The following is a 23,149-nucleotide window of genomic DNA, read 5'->3' as shown; positions in this document are numbered from 1 at the left end:
GTGAGGAGTGTGGGGTTCTCTCTGTGTCTGCGTGGGTTTCCCCCGGGTGACTGTCTGTGAGGAGTGTGGTGTGTTCTCCCTGTGTCTGCGTGGGTTTCCTCCGGGTGACTGTCTGTGAGGAGTGGTGTGTTCTCCCTGTGTCTGCGTGGGTTTCCTCCGGGTGACTGTCTGTGAGGAGTGTGGTGTTCTCTCTGTGTCTGCGTGGGTTTCCCCCGGGTGACTGTCTGTGAGGAGTGTGGTGTGTTCTCCCTGTGTCTGCGTGGGTTTCCTCCGGGTGACTGTCTGTGAGGAGTGTGGTGTTCTCTCTGTGTCTGTCTGGGTTTCCTCCGGGTGCTCCGGTGTCCTCCCACAGTCCAAAAGCACACGTTGGTAGTTGTGTTGGTAGACTCAAAAGTGTCCGTAGGGGTGTGTGTGTGTGTTGCCCTGTGAAGGACTGGTGCCCCCTCCAGGGTGTATTCCCACCTTGCACTCTGGACCCACTGCGACCCTGAACTGGATAAGCACTTACAGATAATGAATGTTTGTAGGCACACAACACACACCCTTGCATACCCAAAGGTCTGGAGAATAAAATTCAATAAAAAGTCTATAACATACTGATGGTCCCATTGGCCTTTATAATAAAAGCTAAACATATAAAAGAATAGTCTTTACATTCACAGAATGAGTGTCTTCATGTTGAACATGCCAACAGGGTCAACGCATCCAGAACAATGTGCAAAAAACCAAAACAAAAAAATAAAATAAAAAAATAAAAACCCAAACAAAATAAAACCCAACCTACAAGGATACATGAAAATAGATGGATCTAAACTATGTAACCTAAGCCAAACTGATGTGAATCCAAAAGGGGTTTCTATTGGAGTTTTTATACAAACCATGAAGAGGATTAAACCACACTGGTTCTCTAAGTGTGAGAAGCACAGGGTTTAAAAAATGTGGAAAAAAATGTGAAAATACTGCATACGCTGATAGACATACAGGCAGTTATTTTGTGAAATAAATTTGCTCGTCGTATAGGCATCGGTCAAATTAAACACTGTCCATGTACATCACCTTAAACAGCATTAGTTCTGATTCTAATACATGAGTTCAACCAAAATATTTACAACTCTGATCGTGTTACAGACGCAAATGCCGAATAAGGAACCTGCTTACTCAGGCGAGGAACTGAACCCTAGTCTTCTCTGTAGAAGCCAGTCATGTTGAACACTGCTACATTAATTAATGAACCAAAACATCAGAGCAACTGCTTTTTCTCCTAGAACTTACTTCAGCTAATCTGAAAGTGTACAGGATGTAGCTGGTGAGTATTCAAAGCATCAAGGGCTGTACACAGAGACAAAATATATATACATCAGGCAAATATGACACTGTCCAAAGAAATTTAGGACTAATCTGAAATGTGACTGAGGCGGCACGGTGGCGCAGCAGGTAGTGTCGCAGTCACACAGCTCCAGGGGCCTGGAGGTTGTGGGTTCGTTTCCCGCTCCAGGTGACTGTCTGTGAGGAGTTGGTGTGTTCTCCCTGTGTCTGCGTGGGTTTCCTTCGGGTTCTCCGGTTTCCTCCCACAGTCCAAAAACACACGTAGGTAGGTGGATTGGCGACCCAAAAGTGTCTGTAAGTGTGAGTGAGTGTGTGTGTTGCCCTATGAAGGACTGGCGCCCCCTCCAGGGTGTATTCCTGCCTTGCGCCCAATGATTCCAGGTAGGCTCTGGACCCACCGCGACCCTGAACTGGATACGCGCTTACAGATAATGAATGAATGAATGAATGACTGAAATGTGACTGTTTAAAAAGTGTCCTGATTTTGACACTCACTTATTATTTCGGCTGGACCTCAAACAAAGAAAACAAGCAAAAACCTCTGAAGTTTGGCTGTTTCTTAAAGCCTGCATCGAGCCAAAAATCTACCATCTAAGCTCCCATTTGTCTTCATGTTAGTTCTGATGCAAGCAGGCCATGCTAGATCACACAAAGTTAGTTCTTTGACCAAGTGTTTCTTAGGTAACATTTTACTCTATGTGTTTGTTTGTAAGGTTACATGATACCTACATAAGCCTTTCATAAAAACTAAAATAAGTCTGCACAGATATCTAAAAAGGCTTATCCCAGCATAAACACTTGTTGGGTTAAGTCTTTCACTGTTTATGTATGCCTATAGATCTATTAACATCTATAGAATGTGTGAGAATTTACTTAGTTTCTTTGTTTTCTATGTTCAAGGGTCCAACGTGCAAGAACAACTGGCAACTTTTTAAAAACTTCTCAGTGATGTTCAGCTACTCTCTTCAGCTACCTTCACTTGTGCTCAGCAGCATGTTGAAGCCGAGTTCATGTGACAATGTGAGGTAAATTCTGTCTCTGAACTTGAAGAATAATTTATCATTCTGTAGTGAAACAGTCAGACCATGTGTGGTGTACCATGACGATGCCATTTTACCATGAAACTGTCGCTGACTGCATAAAAACACAGAAACAGGGGAGGGATCTGAAATTGGACTGGTTCGGAAATGAGGCTCTCATCGTTTGGTTCTCTTGGAGGGGGGTTCCTCTGTTTTTTGGGCACCACGGGTACGAGGAGCTGGAGAACTTGCTTCACGTTTACGCCCTTTAACTGCTCCAGATGCCTGAGTGCGGGAAGCCCTGGGAAAAACAGAAATTATTACCTTAATTATACTATAATGCTGTTATACACTATTAGTGGATTCCAGTAGTCTGTGTCATAAAAGCATGTGTGTGTGAGTGTGTGTGTGTGTGTGCGCGTGTAGTGACATATAGCATACATGAAGGGGAAAAAGTGTTGAAAACAGTGTAATATACCTTAGTTAAGTATCTGAACATGGTGTATGTTCAATGCTGCTGTTATTTCAGTACATCAATAGAAAACACATGCAAATAAAGTGACATCCCTTTAGAAACATACCTTGTGTTTGGAGAGCTGTCCTCTTTCCCACTCAGTTTGCTGAGAGCTCGGGTTGAAGGCTTGCTAGGTTTATTCCTGCAAAAAGATGAATAGAATATAATCACTCTACTATAAATAAAATAAAAAAAGTTCATAAGCCATGCTCAGTAGCAAAATAAAAACAAAAAGACTTTAGCTTCTTATGCTTATTAGCTTCTTATTAAGGTGATATGAGTATCTAATAAATATCCAGTAAAGTGAGTACTTCTCAGCCTCCAGACGAGAGGCAGCACGAGTTGTGGCTCTTGTTTTCGTCTCTTCTTCATCATCATCCTCTGTCTCTTCTTCTTTCTTCTCAGAGGCTTCTTGAAAGAAAACAATGTAAATATTTTTGGTATTCTTGCACATGGACTTGTATATTCTTGAATGCTGCCAAATCGAGTTTCTGACATGCCGGTCATACATGATGGGATTATTGAGAGTTATTGATTATGATTTTGACACACACACACACAATACCTGGTTCATCTTGTACAGAGACTATCTTTGGAGGTCGGCCCCTGCGTGGAGTCTTCTTCACAGGTTCCTCTTTCTCCTCTTCCTCCTGCATAATAAAGAACTTGTATTTTGTATTTACCCATAAAAATAAATAAATAAATAAATAAATAAATATCTGAGATTCCTACAAATTAAATGACATTTCTTTTTATCACTGATTTTCAGTGAAGGTTTTTAAACATTAATTTAAAGAAAAGTGTGTGTGTGCCCTTTAAGTAATTTGTGGGAGATGTGCTGTGTGTGTGTGTGTGTGTGTGTTATTTACTCACAGTTTCCTCTTTAGAGTCTTTTTTCTCCTCCATTAACTCATCGCTCAATTTCTCTTCTTCTCCCTCATCACTCATTTTCTTTTCCTCTTCTTCATCACTTGCTTTCTTCTCTTCTTCTTCTTCATCAGTCACTTTCTTCTCCCCTTCTTCCTCATTATCACTCACTTTCTTCCTTTCCTCTCCATCATCACTTGTTTTTTTCGGCTCATCCTGCTCGCTCTCTGAAAGACATTAACATGAAGAATGAAAAAAGAATGAGGAATAATATCACAGTTTGTGTGTGTGTGTGTGTGTGTGTGTTTACCGCTCTGATCTCTGGCCCGTTTTGCAGGTCCTCCCTCCTCAGCAGGTAATTCCTTCAAATATATTTAAAAAAACATTAATATCTCATGTAAATATCTGCTTAAAAATGATAAACATCAATTCAGAACAGAACTCACTTTCCCAGAATCCTCTACTTGCTCAGACCACTTTCTTTTCAGTACTGGTTTAGCTGGAAAATAATTTACAGTAACAAATAAGTAAAAGGAAAAAATGCAAAACATTCAAGTGAGAAATAAAGTGAAAAAGTAGAAAGGATTAAAGTGTAATCAGGAGTACTGAAAAATGTTAATTTTATTTACAAATTTAGCTGCAAAATGCTAAATTTAATTTGATCAGGAGCACTGACCTGCAGTGGATGTCTGAGCTCCAGAACGTCTTCCTCTGCGCAGCTGATGAACACACAGAGACACACAAAGACAGCGATCAATAATTGTGATTATTTAGACACAGCACACACAATTACATCCTAAGAACAATAAACAATTCAGATGTGGACTCCACCTCTTTTTGCTCCACTTCCTCTTCTGCAGGCTCCACTTCCTTGGGCTGTGACGCTAAGATGAAAAGGAAGATTTCAGACATTAATCAATTTATTTTTTTTCCTTACTACGTCTCTATGAGTTTTCTTTCTGTTGTAAGTTTTATCCCATGTATGCCACTATGTTCGGTGTGTGTTAATGTGTCCAGACCACATGTAAATCAAGAATTTGTTTTTCCTTTAAAAAAAAATTATTTCTAGTAAAAATCATAAATTAGATCATGGTATGATTTTCTAATTATAGTTTAGTTGATAGGTTCTATTGTGTCTTGTTTCATTTCTGAAATCTCTGACAAAGAATAAATGCTGTTTGTGTAAATGTTTTGTGATGCACTTTTTCTGCTATAAAACCCACTTTTAAGCCAAATAATTCCTCCGGGTGCTCCGGTTTCCTCCTACAGTCCAAAAATACACGTTGGTAGGTGGATTGGCGACTCAAAAGTGTCCGTAGGTGTGAGTGAATGTGTGACTGTGTCTGTGTTGCCCTGTGAAGAATTGGCGCCCTCTCCAGGGTGTATTCCCGCCTTGCGCCCAGTGATTCCAATTAGGCTCTGGACCCACCGTGACCCTGAACTGGATAAGCGCTTACAGATAATGAATGAATGAATGAATGAATGAATGAATGAATTTTTATATATATAAAAATCACACTTCTCTCTGTGTGTGTTCTCACTTGTGCCACTCTGGGGTGTATCTGTGATTTTAGATGATCTTCCTCTGCGTGGTGCTCTTTTATCTATTCCTTCATCAGCCTCCTCATCCTCACTCTGTGAAGACACAAACATCAACAAAGAAAAAGTGAACAAAATTAGATACAGATAAAGAGCAAAAAAAATTGAAAGAAGGAAAGACAAAAAGAACAAAATAAAATAAAAAGCCACAAAGCAAAAGGTAAAAAGACACTGCACTCACTTTTTTCTGACTTGGTTTTTCAGCCTCTTTGTTGCTGGACGAATGATCGGTTTTGAGTGTTACTAAAATATGGGAAACCAAAGGTTTATTTTTTTCACTCTCTTTGCTTACAAATTCACATGTTGCAAAATTGTTGTTGGTAAATCAATGAATCAATCTGTGAATTGAAATAAAACACACCGCTGTCCTTGATAGCTGCCGTTTTCTGATTTGACTGTCGTCCTTTACGAGTCACTCTGCCCTCCACACGATCATCCTGTACAACAACCCACAAGATATATTTGCTTATTTATTCCTTTGTTTTCAACTGAAATATTGTTGCTGCATCTCCATATTTTCCCTAATTTTAGTTGTTTACGTCCTGTGAACACACAGGTGGCTCTACACTCTTTGATAATGTCACAAAAAATTGACCGTTAGAAGATGTGTCAAAATTAGTTCTTCACATTAACCTGAATTGAAAGTTATAAATGCTTTTGCATTCTGCTGTAAAGTTGGAGAAAAGTTGTAAAGTTTAGGAGATTTTGGACAGTGACAATACATTTATATTGTTGTGTGCTGTATTTTTTCATTTCAGAATGAGTGCTTACCGCTTCTGAAACATCGGATTTGTCCTCTTCCTGAGCATCAGACTTGGACACACTGCCTAAACACAAGACACATACACAACTTAAACAACTAAAGACACAAACAAAATATATATTACTCTTGAAAAATCATTTCTGTATATACACACACACACACACACACATATATATATATATATATATATATATAAATAAAATGGCCTACTGGCACTGGCTTGTTTGATTAGTTTCGGTGGTCGACCTCTCCGTCGTTTTATTGGCTCCTGCACATCCTCAGGTTTATTCTGTGGTCAGAAACACAGAGCTCAGGGTCAATAATTGAAGGTTTAATAAGAGGAACAAGACTCAGTGTCACTTGTGGGAAGGAGAAGCGTCACTGTACACTGTTCTTAAGAGATGTCTAAGCAACCATTGCTAATAGTACCCCCTGGTGGAAAATATTCAGTCTGCTAAATGTGAGCAAGTGAGTTGCTTTCCATCTAAAAATAAGATTTCAACAGTCTCATTATGAGAAATATTAAAAAATATTTAAGAGGATTTCACATGCGACGGATGTTTAGCAGCATGAATATAGATTTAGTGTCATATTGTTTATGCATGGGTAACATTTATTATATTCATTACCAAAACATTACAAGCAATTACAATACAAATGATGAAGAAAAATATGTATTTAAAGAAGGCCTGGAATGGCTGAGAAAAAAAAACAGTTAACATTTAATTACTATGAAATAAACTATATGGATGCAGTTTAAACTTTCCTCACTACACAGCTCCCCACTTCACCATAAAAGTTATTCCTTTTGTACTGCAGTTCAAGTCTTAACTATGTATTTAAACACAGTGCAATCAAAGAATGCATTTTTTACATGTGAAAATTAACTACCTTACGTTTTGATTACCTTTAATATCAGAATATACCGAACATAACTAAACATAACCCATTATGTCTCAACAGCATTCTGATATCAAGGTATTTTGATCAAGTTTGCATTGTGGCACGGTGGCGCAGCAGGTAGTGTCGCAGTCACACAGCTCCAGGGACCTGGAGGTTGTGGGTTCGATTCCCGCTCCAGGGATATTGTCAGTACTTTTTCCTCCGGGTGCTCCGGTTTTCTCCAACAGGTGGATTGGCGGCTCAAAAGTGTCCGTAGGTGTGAGTGAATGTGTGTGTGTGTCTGTGCTTCCCTGTGAAGGACTGGCGCTCAGTGTGCAAAAGTTCTTTAATGCTGCTTATTTCCAAAGAGTCTCTTCTCAGAGACTGACTTTGTGGACTTCAGTGCATCAGCAAGTGAATGATTATCTGTGACTGAGATTAATGGTGGAGCATGTTCAGTATCACCAATAATTCATTCGGAGCATTGTGCTGCCAGAAAAATAGCATTATCATTTCCTTCAGACACTGCCAATGTTTCACCAGCAAGCATGCTCCGTATAATCCTCTTAACTCTCTGACTGCCAGAAGAGGGGTGAGAACTTTCCATTTTCTCCCATTAGAACAATCAAGTGCCCTCTTTGAGTGCCTCCATTTGAAAGATTTCCAAACAAGGCATCGCTGAACACAATCATTTTGAGAGCACTGAGTGTTGAAAGTTCAGAACTACCTTCTTGGACTTGTTTGCACACTATTCTGTTTGCCTGTTTGACTGTAGCCATGGACCTTTTACAAAGTTGTTCTTTGCCATAAGAACCCAGTCTAATTCAGTGTCCCATTCACAACTGTTACTTGACTTCACTTTCATTATGATCTCAGTTAGTGTTTGGTTGTTCCTTTCCATAAGTCCATTACTCCATGAACTGTATGCAACTGTTGTCTTTATTTCTATGTTGAAGTTTTTAGCCTATTTCTCTCACCTCATCATTATTTAAGTCTCCCCCATTTTCACTAAACAGTTTCAGAGGTGGAGCATACAAACTGATCAGGATGCTGCCTGCGCTAAACCTTGTGAATTGGTCAATAATGTGAAGATAAACACACCTGGTACAAGCTCATGCAGATCTACTGCCATGGTTTCATTGAAGTATGCCTGTCTTTTTCATGGACGCTTTATTCAATAGTAGTGGAATCTTTACTGGGACAACTTCAGTTTCTATGTGACACTTTGTCCAACTCTTGAAGGAATTTTCCACTTTTCCATCCCCAAATCTAAAGGGTCTATGACTGAATTATAAACGTGTTGAGCTGAAAGTGTTTAAAATACTCACAGGCTCCACAGGTTCACTCTTGTCTACACCTGAGAAAAACACAGAAACGAATGCATGAGTATAAACACCGAGACATGTATGAGAATCTGAAAAGACTTCACTATCTATAAAGGATATGTAAGGTGTACTATTCCAGTTCCTTTTTAATTTCTCAGTACTATATTTTGAGATGAAAATATTTAATTTATACTCAAAATGTTGTTTATTGGGAATGTGTTTTAATTTCCTTGAGGAATTACTTCATCCAAGTAAGTGGGAGTACACACAATGCCTTTTTCTTTTTTCAAACATGAGGCACGTCCTACCATGCACTAAATAAAAACTAAAATGAAAGATGAGCTTTCTTTGTTTTACTCTTCTTATAGTGAGAGTAAGACAGTACTGGACAGGGAACACAGCAAAAGGAACAAGGAAGATCAACTCAAAAATGTTTCAAAATCTAATTAATTTTAAGACTGTGGAAATATTGTTTTGAAATTCATAAAACTTGGAGTGTTCAATAACAGGTAAAACTAGTTTTTCCTCCTTGATATGACTAGAGAGAAGGTCTCCTCCAATTTTATTTGTCAGTGGATAACTGAGGCTACAGCAGGGCACTTCAGTCACAGTGCGCAAAGCTTAAAAAGGTATTGTGTGAAAGCCCCCTAACAATATATTTACTTGAGCATGGACTTAGGGTACTTTACCCACCCATGCTGACAATATTCAGGGGAAAAATCTGTGTAAATTGTACTTTAGGCTGAACCTTTCCTTTAGGGAAAGCAACATACTTGTTGTGGTAAACTGACCGGAGGTATCTGCTGTGGTGGACTCATGAGCTTGTGTGCTGAGTGTTTTCTTGTGCTCCTCTTGCTCTGGGGTTTCCGGCTTTGTTTCTAGAGCCTAGTCATTCATAAACAAGCACACACACAAATTGGAGGAACATGACCAAATCACTTAATAAAATAAAAATCAGAATGGCAAATTTGAAAGCATTCACAAATGCTAATGCAAACTATAACAAACAAACCTCAAACGTCCTAAACACACAAAAGACCTGATGGGCATTAAAGGCATCTAAACACTATTATACAAACATTCACTTACCTCTGTGTTGGCTGTGAAGACATCCATCAAAGTGTTTCTTTGTGATTGCTTGGAACCAATTTCACCTGAAGGATCATCAGCAATTTCAGACAACACAAACATATTTTTTAAGTTAAACATATTTTTTTACGTGAATATTTACATTTTTATATTTTATAATTTCCCCAAATTCTTAAAATTCAAATATTTTAAGAGTTTTTATCAAATTTTGTTGAATTACTTTTATTAAAAATGCTAAAACAACGCCGCAGGTAGTGTCGCAGTCACACAGCTCCAGGGAACTGGAGGTTGTGGGTTCAAGTCCCACTCCGGGTGACTGTCTGTGAGGAGTTAGGTGTGTTCTCCCTGTGTCTGCTTAGGTTTCCTCCGGGTGCTCCGGTTTCCTCCCACCGTCCAAAAACACATGTTGGTAGGTGGATTGGTGACTCAAATGTGTCCGTAGGTGCAAGTGTGTGAGTGAATGTGTTAGTGTGTGTGTTGCCCTGTGAAGGACTGGCGCCCCTCCAGGGTGTATTCCCGCCTTGCACCCAATGATTCCAGATAGGCTCTGGACCCACCGCGACCCTGAATTGGATAAGGGTTACAGATAATGAATGAATGCCAAAACAACAGGACTCAAATAGCTTTTGTGAACTCAATTGACAGAGAGGAATCAGTCATGAACCCACACTAGCAGGTTGTCCTGAAAGTCTATTTGTGAGGCTGCTTTCGTTGCAGTAACACTTTCGCTTACTGAAAGAAACAGCATTTTAGCAGCATGCAGCAGAGCCAAAAAAAGCTATCTCCCCTAACCTACCATCCATATTGTATGAGGACAACTTAGACAAAACAATCAATATATTGTAAAACTGTATAAATATCCTTCAACATTTTCATGTTTCCCTAATTATATGAAGTAATGGAAATAATTGTGGTTGGATTTTGTCAGATATAATCATAAAAAGTGCTATTTTTTAACCTCTTTGATATACTGTATACGCATTGTCCAGCTAGTATCCATTTGAACAGTGTACATGCAGACTACATCTGTACCTGATACTCCAGCTGCTTCATCTCTGGGAGAGAGACTGGATGTAGGAACGGCATCCTTATATACAGCTTCAGAATCCATGCTTTTCATCTAAACAGAATCGCACACAAAGCAGTGTACAAACATTAGCATTGATTAAAAATTAATATTTTCCCAATTATTTACACAATGGAGATTTTGTTAAATTTGTAAATTTAGTCGTTTGCACCGTTGCAGGCGAAACATATTTAAGTCAGATATGAGTCTCACCTCAGACCCCACTTCTTCAGTAGCTCTCTCTGTTCCCACTCCCTCCACAGCTGTGCTGGCTTTAGTAAGAAAATACACAAGTTTATAAATAAATCAAACAACAGCAGCAGTCCACCCCTTCAGAATCTCCCCCAAATTTTTTAAATGTTTTTGCTTGAAAGTCCTTTCAAGGCCCCATTAATATGCTTGGAAGCGTCTTTTTGAATTACTGAAATAAATTAACTTTTTGATGATATTCCAATTTATTGAGATCATGAAACATGTACCAACGTGTTTTCATAGTCACTTTAGCTGGTTTACTGGGATGGCACAAGCATTTTCCAAGATATGTGAAGCCTACCACTGCCACTTTTCAAAGAAGTTGAACATACTTGCAGGAGAACACTAACGGCCCAGATTGTTACACCAACAGTTCACAAATGGACTAAAAATATTTTATCCTTAATACTTTTCATCCTTAATATTTTTCTTTCATCTTCTGCCAAATCACAATTTTGTAGACAATGTTTCTCCTGACAACAACAACAACAACATAACTATGTCAACGTAAGTATCATTACCTTCAGTGTGTTGATCTCCTCGGGAGTCAGCATCTTCCACAAGTGGCAAGGTGCTGGCAACTGTCTCGGTTTTCGGCCCAGACATGACTTTTACAGTTGTTTCTGAAGGTTCATTTACAACAGCAGTGGGTGCAGTTTCTGCATCTTCCATGGCAACGGGATGGGACTCCATGGCAACTGGACTCTGTGCCACCGACAGATCAGGGTCCATGGAGAGCAAAGTCAGAGCTGCTTCCTTCATTTTTAGGTCTTCTTCCTGGAATGAAGGAGCAGGGTCTTGTCTTTGAGGTAAAACACTGATATCATTTTTGGCTGCAGATGCACAGACGTCCATCAGAGTCAGGAGGGCGTCTGCCTCCTCGGGGAGGGGGTGAGGCTGTGGTTTGCTCTCGTCAAATCTCATTGCTGCCTCCTCCTCATCGTCAGGGTCAGGAGTGATGTCGCTCAGGGCATCGTACATGTCATCATGCACAGATGTGCTGCCTGTGTCAGCTGAAGTGACATCAGATGCTGGGAGTGTGTCTGAGGTTTGTGGGGCAAGATCAGATTCTGGCCCAGAGTCTGCCACAGGACAGGCCACTTCTTCAGTAATATCAGACTCTGTATTTGCATTTATGGGCTGTGGGGCTGTGAGACTAGACTCTGTGTGAGAGTCTGATGTCTGTGGGGCTGTGAAACTAGAAACGGTGTGCAAGGCCTGTGGTGTTGTGAGATTAGACTCGGTCAGAGATTCTGAGGGCTGTGCAACTGGAAGGCTGGACTCTGTCACGGAGTCTAAGGCCTGTGGGGCAGTGGGATTAGAATCTGTGTCCAAGGCCTGTGGGGCAATGAGATTAGACTCTGGCAGGGATTCTGAGGCCTGTGCAGCTGGGAGATTAGACTCAGTAAGAGGGTCTATGGACTGTGGGGCTGTCAGATTAGATTCAGTCAGAGAGTCTGTGGCATGTGGGACTACGTTTTTAGATTCAATCAGAGGGTCTGTGGCCTGTGAGGCTGGGAGTTCACACTCAGCCACAGAGTCTGTTGCATGTGGGGCTGGGACTTTACACTCAATCAGAGACTCTGTGGTCTGTGTGGCTGTGAGAATAGACTCAGTGAGAGGGTCTATGGCCTGTGGGGCTGGGAGATTAGATTCAGTCAGAGAGTCTGTGGTATGTGGGGTTGAGAGTTTAGACTCAGTCAAAGGGTCTATAGCCTGTGGGGCTAAGACATTAGACTCATTCAGAGGGTCGGTGGCCTCTGGGGCTGGGAGAATAGACTCAGTCAGAGAGTCTGTGGCCTGTGTGGCTGGGAGATTAGACTCTATATCCAAGGCCTGTGGGACCGTGAGATTAGACTCCACCAATATTTTTGTGGTCTGTGTGTCTGAGAGGTTAGATTCTGTGTCCATGACCTGTGGAACTGAGTCATTAGACTCTGTCAGAGGGTCTGTAGCCTGTGTGGCTGGAAGATCAGACTCTGTGTCCATGGTTTGTGAGGCTGTGAGTTCAGCCTTTACTTCTGAGACTTCTTGAGCTGGCAGAAGAGATACTGTGTCCATGGCCTCTGCAACTGAGAGTTTTTCCTCTGTCTCTGAGGCTTGTGGGGCTAGGAGATTAGACTCTGTGTCCAAGGCTTGTGGGGCTGTATGATTAGACTCTTTGAGAGAGGCTGCAGCCTGTGAAGTTGTGAGATCAGGCTCTGTGTCCAAGACCTGTGGGGCTGTGAGATTAGACTCTGTGTTTATTGCCTGCGGAACTGCGAGTTCAGACACTGATTGTGGGTTCAAGGCCTGTATGACTGTCTTATTAGATTCTATGTCCATGGCCTGTGAAGCTGAGTTATCAGACTCAGTGTCCATGGCCTCTGAGGCTGTGGGGTTAGATTTTGCAATGGACACTGTGGCTTGTGTGGCACTGAGATCAGACTCTGTGTCCAAGGCCTGTGAGGTGTGATCAGACTCTGCCTTTGTGTCTGAAGGTGTGGGAACTGTTTGGGACCCCTGCACCTCTTCACTGGAAAGCAATTTTGATTGTGAACTTTTCTTTTCTTTCTCGCTCTCTCCTCCTTTCTTCTCAGACTCTTTTGATTTCTTTTCAGTCGTTTTCTTTACGCTCTTTGTCTCTTTCCCTTTCTCAACGGCACGGTCCTCCAAGGATTTTCTATCATCTTTTGCTGCTACTTCCTTCTTCTCCTTGGAAGACTCAGGTTTGCTCTGAGCTGCTCCTGCTTTACTCTTGACCTCCTGACTCAGATGTTTCTTGTCTGCTTTTGCTGCAACTGGACTCTGAGGCTTCATATCATCTCTAGACTTGGATCTAGTTTTCTCAGAGACCTGTTTTATCTTCGATCCTGCCTCTGAGTCCTTGGCCTTTCTGGTTTCCTTGTCTCCGTCTGAATGTTTAGGAGTCTCACCTGTGCCCGAGTCCTTGCTATCCTGTCTGCTCTTGACCTTCTCTGAAGGTTTGAAATCTGAGTGGCTCTTTGTACGTTTCATAGCATCTTTGAGATGCTTTTCTTTTTTTCTGATCACCTCTGAACCACCCTCAGCCTCTGACCTCTCCTCAGTGGAGCCTGAGGAATCCAGACGATGCAACTGTTTTGAATCACTCTTACCCAGCACCTTTTCTCCTTTTGACCTCTCTTTCTCTTTTTCCTTAAATGTCTCTGAAGAAATTTTCCCTTTCTTCAAGTCCTTTACCACTCCCTCCTCTGGGACCGAACCTTCAGATACAGACACTCTCCCTTCCTTGACGGATGTTGATGTCTTTTTGTCTCCTTTGACTTTTGACCCTTTTTTCTCTGCTTTGTCGTCACCCATCACTTTCGCTGCTACTCCCTCCTTCTCCTCTACCGCAGTCTCACCTCCTTTTCTGCTCTCCAGCTTCTGTTTGTGCTTGGCACGCTCATCTGAGACAGTCCGCTCTCTCTCTTTCTCTCTCTCTCTCCGCTCTTTCTCTTTGAACTGACTGTCTCTGCGAACATGCCGCTCACTCTTCCCACCGCTTCTTTGCCTGAGCGTCTCTTCTGTCCCTGTCTCTAGGTCCAATATGAAAGAATGTGTGCGGTTTTTATCAAGAATTTTGCGAGGCTCGCTCAAGTCTTCGGAAACACTGCCACTCTTCTTCCTGCGCTGCTCCTCTACCTCAGAGAGCTTTCTCATTGGCTTCAGAGGAGCTGCTTTAGATTTCTGCACATCCTAAAATGACAGGGCAACATTCAAGCAAAACTCAACAGTGACAAAGAAAGAAAGAAGGCAGAAGAATATATAAAAGGTGAAAACTCACATCCTTCTTAATGGACTCTGCTGCATCTGCATCACTTTTCCTCTTGCTTCCAGAGTCATCCTCTTTGCTGAATCCAAATATAAACAGGAAACACTGTTAGATGTATAGATCATATACACCATTCAATCGTAACGTTATGACCACCTCCTTGTTTCTAAACTCACTGTCCGTTCTCTCAGCTCGACTGACTATTGTAGTATTACAATTGCAGAATGCTGTCCCTCAATTGCTCTGCATACTTTGATTGCTCTCGTTCACCCTCTTCCTCAGAACACAGTCTGTAATTGTAAAAATACAAACTGTTCCTGTATGGTCAGTGGAGCTGAGAGAATGTACAGCAACAAGGGGCTGGTTTTAATCCTATGGGAGATTGGTGTATATGAATATATCTGTGCATGTATGCATGCACACACACACACACACCGTGAATCTCTCTTCATCTTCCTGCTCAGTGCCACTTTCTTTTCCAGAACCTTCTTCTCCTTTCGTGCCTCCTTGGCTTGGGGCCGTAGAGCCTCTAGACTGGATGATGTCTGCTGCCTTTTCTTCTCTGTGGCAGGCAGAATAGAGACCAGATGCGCCCACACAAATTGAAAAAGCAACACAGCCAAGCTTTTGTTAATAACTTCATCAATTTAGCTGCATTTTCTACAGTTTTTTAGGGGAATGCCAGTTACGCTTTTACTCCTGTAAAGTGTTGGGTCACTGCTAAAAGAAAAGGAAGCAATATCTCACCCCGTAACTCAGCCTGTGCTGCCTTCTGTCTCCTTTTCTCTTCCAGACGCTCCCGATTCTGTTGCCTCTTCAAAACCCTCTCCTCTTTCTCCTTCGCCTAGAAAGCAAAAAATATCTATTACGCGTGAATGAAATTAATCTGTGTATACACAGTAAAAGACTGTAGCTTTGATGGTGGTTAAAAACTGTACACTAAAATTGAGATCTGCGGCATTCATTTTTATGAAACAAAGATTTAAATAAGATTAAATGGAGATTAAAAAGCTGTAGACTGTATAAATTCAGTATCTTTAAATGCACTGTTAAGAGAGTTCAGGTGGTGGACATTAAACTGAGAATACAGATTCAAATTCTTATTCAAATCAAAGACTATAACTATAGTAGCACTGCTTTCTCACCACAGAGCGCCGCCGCTGCTCCACTGTCACCTCATCATCAGAGTCGCTATAATAACGGGAGTAGAGGAAAGGTTTGTGTACGTAGGCTTGTCGTGAACCTCGTGGCTTTTTCTCCTTACTGTCTTCTGATTCCTCACCTCCGGACTTCTTCTGAACCTTCTCATCTACACAACACATAAAAGTAAACAAAAAATATCGTCACATGGTATGTGTTTTGGCAGCACGGTGGCGCAGCAGGTAGGTGTCGCAGTCATACAGCTCCAGGAACCTGGAGGTTGTGGGTTGAAGTCCAGCTGTGAGGAGTTTGTTGTGTTCTCCCTGTGTCTGCGTGGGTTTTCTCCCATGGTCCAAAAAACACACATCTGTAGGTGGATTGGCAACTCAAAAAGTGTCTGTAGTTGTGACTGTGTGAGTGAATGTGTAAGTGTGTGTTGCACTGTAAAGGACTCATGCCCCTCCATATATAATAAATGTTCTATAAATGTTCAAAGATGTACATTAAATCCTTCTCAATATGTTTGTGGGAAGGATGTATGAGAGGAAAACTCTTACCAGCAAAATGTCTTCATTCAGAGAAATAGGACCCGTGTCTTGTAAGAGTGAGATGGCCACCAAGTGAACACAAATTTTTATAAGGACTTGAATGAAAGTTTACCTTCAGAAGTGATCTCTCCTTCCTCAGTGGAATCAGATGGAGGCTCCTCATCCTCACTGTTGCTTTCGAACGATGAGAGATCGCTTGTGTGCACTGAGCTTACTGTAATATCACTCAGGCCCTCCAGATCAGAGTCCTCCAGAGAATATTCTGACACAAAACATGCAAAAGTTTAATCATAAAAAAATGAAACCCCACACACATGAACTGACACTTCATGAGAAAACTAGAAAAATGTTCTGTCCAATCCACATTTCCATGCTTTTCATTGGAACTACACTTTGCCAGGGTAGCTGTCTCCTGAGTTTGGAGACATTTCCACCTTAAGTGATCCATAACATCAAATATAAGTCAATATTACCCACTTATGAAGCAGGAATAGAGCAATATCTTCATCTCGGTTCATGTTTTTGAATGTTTGGAGTTCTCTCTGTTCTCTTAAATACAGACAGATGCCTTTTCTCTTTCATGAGAAGAGAGAGAGAAAAGGCCTAGCATACCGAACTGAAACAGTGTGTTTTTTTACTTATTTACAAACACTGGCTATTCATAAACACATTAGACCGGTTTCCAGTGTAAATCAACAGGAGAGCCAGTGAAAGGTGAGGAAACATCTTCTGAATTTAAATAAATAAATGATTATATTAATGAACGTCTCCTTTACATTTCCAGATAATAGTTGAATAAGTTTTTACGATATGTAAACATGATAAATAAAGTCTCAGAGGTGTTTGTCTTGAAATGCTGCAAAATCAGAATTGCTGAGAGCAGTCATCTCAAAATACACTCCCTAATTTGTAAGAAATAGTTTATGACTATAGTTATGATCAGTCACATGACTGACATGTCGTGTAGTTGCAGGTTAGGCTCTCACCTTCTTTGAGCCTCTCTCTGGCTTTCTGATGGATGTGCTGTTTCTCAGTGGAGGATTTCTGTATTTCTGTGTCCCTGCTCTCCTCTCTACTCTTCCCTGACACTTTACTCTTCTCTTTCATCACATCTTTCTCTTCTTGTACCCTTTCTTTCTCATCTACTTTCTCCTCTTTCTTGACCTCCTCGGTCTCTGATTCTCTTTCCACCTCTGTCTCGCTCTCCTTCTCGTCCTCTCTCTCTGTCTCTGTGTCGGGGTATCCTTCGCTCACAGGCTTCAGTCCGTCCTTCTCTCCCGGCTCCTCGTCCCCCTCTCTGTTCTCAGGCTGTTTGTCTTCTTCCTCCACCAGTCTCATGTCTGCCTCTCTTCCCTCTGGTCCAGCGGTGAGGCCGTCCAGGGTGGTCTCTCCAGTTAGAGATCTGCTGCTGGATGAATCTTGGTTCTAGAGATAGATGATCACAAGAAAAAAATAAAAACACAAGGACAAGAGTGACTGTTATCCAATTAGTAAATGTCATTCATTCAAGTTTAACCAGTTTTATTTGGGACGCAGATCATTGGATTGTGTATTGTCTAAGTCAGTGGTTCCCAAAATCTTTAGACCAAGTACCACACATTATCAAACCAAAACCTGACGGGGCGCTTGGGGCAGGTCACAGCGGCTTTCTGCGATTGTAGTAGTAGGTGAAAGAAGGGCGGCACTGTGGTAAACCTTGTTTTTGGGCTGTAATGATACGCCCAATGAACAGCCACATTTTCCTTCAGCTGAGTGTTATTTCTATTCCGTCTTCACATGTACAGAATTCTCGTTTGGTTTTTCTCTGTACTTAGTCCTTCTCATCTTCCCTTTCTCAGTCTTGGTCTCGGTTTGTTGTTCTCATTCTCGCTTTGCCCTTTCTATAATGAAATCCAAATGACAGCTCATGTCTGTCTCTAACTTTTGCTTAGGTCCAGTAATCAACTGAATCTGGGCTTTCTTTACACATATTTCTCAAAAAAACTGGATTTTATTCCCTCCCTGAAAAAAAAAAAAAGCAGAGGGACACTGTACCCCCACCCACCGTTCCCTTACAGATGTAATCAACTACAGTGTACACATAGCACGTATTTTTCTACAACACAAATGAATTTCATTGGGGCATAATTATGAAAACTGTGAAACATTTTCATTTACACATAAAAACTTTAGATTTTCAGTTATGAATAAATTCCTTTATTAAGTAGTACATTTTTGAAGGTCATATGGCGTACCACCTCTTGCTGCATCACGTACAGCTAGTGTTATGCGTACCACAGTTTGAGAACCACTGGTGTATGATTTTGTGTGTTTGACTTGTCACACATCCTTACCTGGATCTGGGTGGAGATTATATCTGCAGGGTCTATAAGTGCACTGGATGCTGGAGCTGAGTAAGGAGATGCATGTGTGAGAAAGAAAGTAAACTGGGTGAGAAAGGAAATGAAATAAAGAGCTCTGGAGTGTGAGTAAACACTGCTTTTATTTAATGGTGCTCCTAAACTGACATCTGGCAATGCATGACTGATTTAGTTATTACCATTTACTAATAATAATAACAGCGAGATTCCAAATTTTGCTTACTCACAGACTGAGGTTACAATATATGTCAAAATATATAACAATGCACCTGATGAAGGCTATTTCAAGCTTGAAGTCCATTCATACATTATTACAATAATAATCTATTTATTTAGTGTCTCTTATATAGATAAAATGCCTGAAATTTAATCACATTTCTTTTTCACCTGATTTAGTTATTTTAGACTGACAGGAGTCTATTTAGCTCTACACTCTTATGGGTGAACTAAGTGAGCAATAATAACATTTTCTGTGACAGCTTTTTCCCGTTTAGTGTCACAGTGAGCCAGGAGTGCAAAGGGGAACACACCCTGGACGGGGGGCCAGTCCTTCACTGGGCACCACACACTCACCCGGTCACCCAGTAAAATAATAATAATAATAAATACGGTTTCTGTTGAACAAACATCTGTTCTCTTCCATATATAAGCAGAATCAATAAATAATAATTAGAACATATGGAATAAATGGAATAGTCCCCATCAGACAATTCATTACGAATATTTCCCACAATGTAAAAAAGGAGGTATTTTCAAATTCTGTAAATAAGTCCTTAAAACAAACAACGTATATGCAATGTTTGAAGATATGAACATGTTTTCTTGTCTTTGACAACTCTTTTAATAATTCTGGGTAAAGACAGGACAGCTATCTGATCAGCACAGAATGAATGTTAAATATAGCCTGCTTTATCAAGCACTAGAACTGAGGTCAGCCTTGACCGATTTTATCACTACACTGCATCTTACCTGGAGACAGCATTTGTGATCCCTGATTTTCGACCATTTGGCTTGGAGCAAAGAAAGGCTCCTCCTCTTCGCTGCCAGGAGACAGAAACTGCCTTACAACTCGCTCCACCTGTGGCCGGAAGATGTGATGAATCTTAGGATCCACAACCTGAGCCACGATACGGTCCACTCCCTGCTCCAGCATGCCTGACCTGCACCACAGAAAACAAGTATCAAACAATGATTACAGCCATACAAAGAATTAACACATACAAATATAATGACTATGAACTGGTCAAATACAGCATGCACTGGAATATATGTGAAAAAACTGCTGCTTCATGAAAGAATATATTGGCTTGTTTGACAGGTGGAACTTGAATGATTGTGGTTTTGTGACAGGGTTAAAGTGACAGAAAATAGCATTAGAAAATGGCAAAAGGTTTTTTAATGTGAGCCAGGTAGCGAAAAATAAAATAAAATAAATAAATAAACACCTATTGATCTTACATTTCTATCGTTTTCTAGAATGCTATTCCACAGTTTCACAGAGTCACAAAATAAAAAGACCTTCCACTACATGAAGAACACAGACCCCACATACAAAAACCCGCTACACTTTTTGCTACAATCACAGGAAAACTGAACCTGCTGTACACTTACTGCAGAACCAGTTGTCTAATGCTGTTTCGCAACTGGTTTTTGTTCAGCTGAGGGCTCCAGGTGTGGTTGGACAAGTGGTTGGACACAAAGTTGTCCACTCGCTGTCTCAGGTGTAGATATGCAGGCTGGATTTAAAACAATTAAAAAAAGTTGTGAGTACAAAATCTGTACATTACAATATAAAACACTTGCAACACGAGAAGCTGGTATTAATGGATCAGACACCCTTCAGTGCCACTGCTAAGAATATTCAATTTCTGCAGTACTTAGCCTGGAGAGACAACGACAGAGGCTCTATTCTTCCTATTACAGCACAGTAAAGCATCACAGTGATTTTGAAGCTGTAATTTTACTAGCTAGTGTCCATTAAACCCAGTACCGAGGAGTAAACTAGTACCATATCAGAAAAATAAGACATAATATTTCAAAATAAATGAATTAATATAACGACTGGGTAACTACATTAACCTTATAATTCAATTTACCATAAATATAGCTCTCCATTTTAGATTATATATATATATATATATATATATATAGGCATACACAAATCAAACTAAAGCTACATCTGAGGACAACCAAGGGACTACTTCCCTAGTGTCTCTCTGTAAACATTAAGTGCATCGTTACCTTCGTGTCGACATCCGCCAGACAGTCTCTCCTAAATTGGTCAAAAAGTCCCTGCGTTTTTAAATGGTTCACGATCATAGAGACCAGCTGGGGGTCTCCGGGGGGCAAACCGGCCATCTCCGACACCGAGAGGATGAAAAACGCTCTTTAAAAGGGTGTTAATGTCCTCATTCAGACTCAGAAAAGCAGTACAAGAACAGAACCGCTCATCAACGCGCTCCGGAAACTCACCGCTCACAAACGAAGAAAGACAACTAGACCCCAAGCCTCTGATAAAACAGCGCCCCCTAACGACAGGCCAGACACTTGTACAAGTACTGTGCAGAAGTCTTAGACATTTAAGATTATTATTTATTAATTCCTTCATTGTCTGTAACCGTAATCTAATTCCCAGAACTTAGTCTTCCGTTATTTATATATAAAGGTGTGTGTGTGCGTGTGTATGTTTAGATAAAATGAAATTTACGTTGTAAATTCTGGGAATTGAAATGGTAGACTCCCATAGATTTCCCAGTTGTTACTATCTTGTTCCTCCTAGTACATCTAACATAAATGTATTAAAAAGTGGTGCCTGGATTAATATAAAAAACATTGTCAAACGTCAAATTGTAGGTAAAAATAATACACTTGGCAGCGGTGGGATTCGAACCCACGCCCCCGAAGAGACTGGAGCCTTAATCCAGCGCCTTAGACCGCTCGGCCACGCTACCTTATAAAATAGCGCTGGATTTAGGCTTATAACTTTCAAACGGCCAAGTCCTAGACTTTTGAGAATACCGTTCAGATTTGAAGGGTAAATTAAACTGTACTCACGGAGCTAGAGCTAACGAGTTGTAACTGGGCGGTGGAGCACTGTGTTCTCCAGAGATTGAGTATACCTTCCAATACCATTGACATAGGAGTGTGTTTATCATCATCCAGAACACATCCTGACCTCCTCACTTGTTTGTGGCTGAACGGCATCAAATAATCACAGAAACAATGCGATAAGGAAATTACTTCCTATAAATACGTTTAATTTTATATTTATTTTATCACTGGGAACGTGGAATGTGAGATAATCATAGCACACTAACGGAAAAAAACCTAAGCTTTAAGATGCACTAGGAAGAAAAAAATGTGATAATTCCCGAGTTCAGTTTCTCTGGTGCAGAATGCACTTGTGTTCATGACTTTGCTAAGTTAGTTTTAAAAATGTTCTAGTTGAATCATAATTATTAGACCACGAAATTCATCTAGTGTACCTTTAATTTAAACAATTTGAACTTCTCAAAAAAGATGCCTCTACACACTCCAAGAACAAGAAGAAAGAACAAGAGATGTTTAGGAAACAGGGTGAAGAATCTAAGGGTGCAATTCAACCTACTGCTGTGCAGCTTTAAAGAAATGGTTTCCATTTTATTTATTAAAGGCAATAACTAGGATTAGGAGCGGTTTGCTCCTTAGGGGGCCGGGGTGACACACCACTGAAAGGGAAAGGGAAGAAGTTTGTTTTTCTTTCATTCTACTACAGTAAAAACCCATGGCTCTGTATTAACCAAGATCTCCCAGATGATTTGTCCCACCTCTAAGTATCACAGTTCAATCAGTGTTTTGTTCCGTACAGTCCCCTCTTTTTTGGACAATTTTAAGATGGTTGAAAATTGTCAAGCCAGCCTCCACTTGGAAAAGCTTGGTCAAGCCAGCCCCCACTTAGATTTGGTGGAACGTCGTATTCTGAACATTACGGTAATAGCGTGCAGAGGAACAAATTTCTAAATAAAAGCCAAAAGTCAATGACAGGAAATGTATGTAATAATAAATAATTTTCTAAACAAATAATAAATGGATAAACAACAAATATTTGCTATTTTGTGGAAATGATGAAGATTTTAGGACATGACTCTCAAGTCACTCTGATGTGCCATTTATAAAAAAGGCCCTTTGTGTAGTCCTATGTCTGTAAATTTATTTCCAAATTTAAATAATTATTAAAAAGAAACCTTTAGTTTGCACAGAACAATTTCACTTCATAATCATAGTACCACACCTGATTATGTCACTCACTTCATATGAAGTCATTCTGATGTGTCATTTCAAAATAAAAGCCCATTGAATTGTCCAATTTCTGTACATTTATTTCCAAATTTAAATAATTATTAAAAGGAAACCTTTAGTTTGCACAGAACAATTTCACTTCATAATCATAGTACCACACCTGATTATGTCACTCACTTCATATGAAGTCATTCTGATGTGTCATTTCAAAATAAAAGCTCTTTGAATTGTCCCATTTCTGTAAATTTAATTCCAAAATTTAGATCATTATTAAAAAGAAACCTTTAGTTTGCACAGAACAACTTCACTTCATAATCATAGTACCACACCTGATTATGTCACTCAC

General features: G+C 40.4%; 1 protein-coding gene and 1 non-coding gene across 5 annotated transcripts; both read right to left on the bottom strand.

The window, feature by feature from the left end:
- Positions 1–608: 608 nt before the first annotated feature.
- On the bottom strand, positions 609–20,987 carry bod1l1 (biorientation of chromosomes in cell division 1-like 1). Of its 4 annotated transcripts, none has more exons than XM_066642011.1 (30): positions 20,767–20,987; positions 20,137–20,261; positions 19,495–19,685; positions 18,499–18,554; positions 17,152–17,590; positions 16,278–16,427; positions 15,623–15,786; positions 15,225–15,321; positions 14,913–15,039; positions 14,490–14,556; positions 11,224–14,401; positions 10,664–10,722; positions 10,417–10,504; positions 9,385–9,449; positions 9,087–9,180; positions 8,299–8,327; positions 6,299–6,377; positions 6,097–6,152; positions 5,687–5,762; positions 5,507–5,568; positions 5,268–5,361; positions 4,558–4,610; positions 4,403–4,445; positions 4,173–4,225; positions 4,037–4,088; positions 3,733–3,953; positions 3,425–3,509; positions 3,171–3,270; positions 2,927–3,001; positions 609–2,646 (listed from the first exon to the last, which is right to left on the bottom strand). In XM_066642011.1, exons 1-30 carry the CDS (start codon positions 20,881–20,883, stop codon positions 2,523–2,525), a joined length of 6,219 nt encoding a protein of 2,072 aa, XP_066498108.1. In that variant the 5' UTR covers positions 20,884–20,987; the 3' UTR covers positions 609–2,522. The 4 variants fall into 4 exon arrangements, with proteins under 4 accessions (XP_066498108.1, XP_066498109.1, XP_066498110.1 ...); XM_066642012.1 differs by having other exon boundaries at positions 3,171–3,267; XM_066642013.1 differs by having other exon boundaries at positions 3,425–3,500.
- Positions 20,988–21,394: 407 nt separating this feature from the next.
- trnal-aag (transfer RNA leucine (anticodon AAG)) lies at positions 21,395–21,476 on the bottom strand. The gene has a single exon. It is a non-coding gene; the product is annotated as a tRNA-Leu (tRNA).
- Positions 21,477–23,149: the final 1,673 nt, after the last annotated feature.

Source organism: Hoplias malabaricus, chromosome 13 (assembly GCF_029633855.1).
Source record: "Hoplias malabaricus isolate fHopMal1 chromosome 13, fHopMal1.hap1, whole genome shotgun sequence".
Classification (NCBI taxonomy): Eukaryota; Metazoa; Chordata; class Actinopteri; order Characiformes; family Erythrinidae; genus Hoplias; species Hoplias malabaricus.
Note: the sequence above shows the minus strand (reverse complement) of the source record. Positions and strands in the feature narration are given on the sequence as shown.

Bases quoted from the DNA above. Each gene is read 5' to 3' on its own strand.
- bod1l1 (XM_066642011.1), bottom strand. From the start codon at position 20,883: ATGGCCGGTTTGCCCCCCGGAGACCCCCAGCTGGTCTCTATGATCGTG. The intron at 4,089-4,172 runs GTGAGTTCTGTT...ATATATTTGAAG, and splicing joins AAGTAGAGGATTCTGGGAAA to GAATTACCTGCTGAGGAGGG. The intron at 3,002-3,170 runs GTACTCACTTTA...ATCTTTTTGCAG, and splicing joins TCTCGTCTGGAGGCTGAGAA to GAATAAACCTAGCAAGCCTT.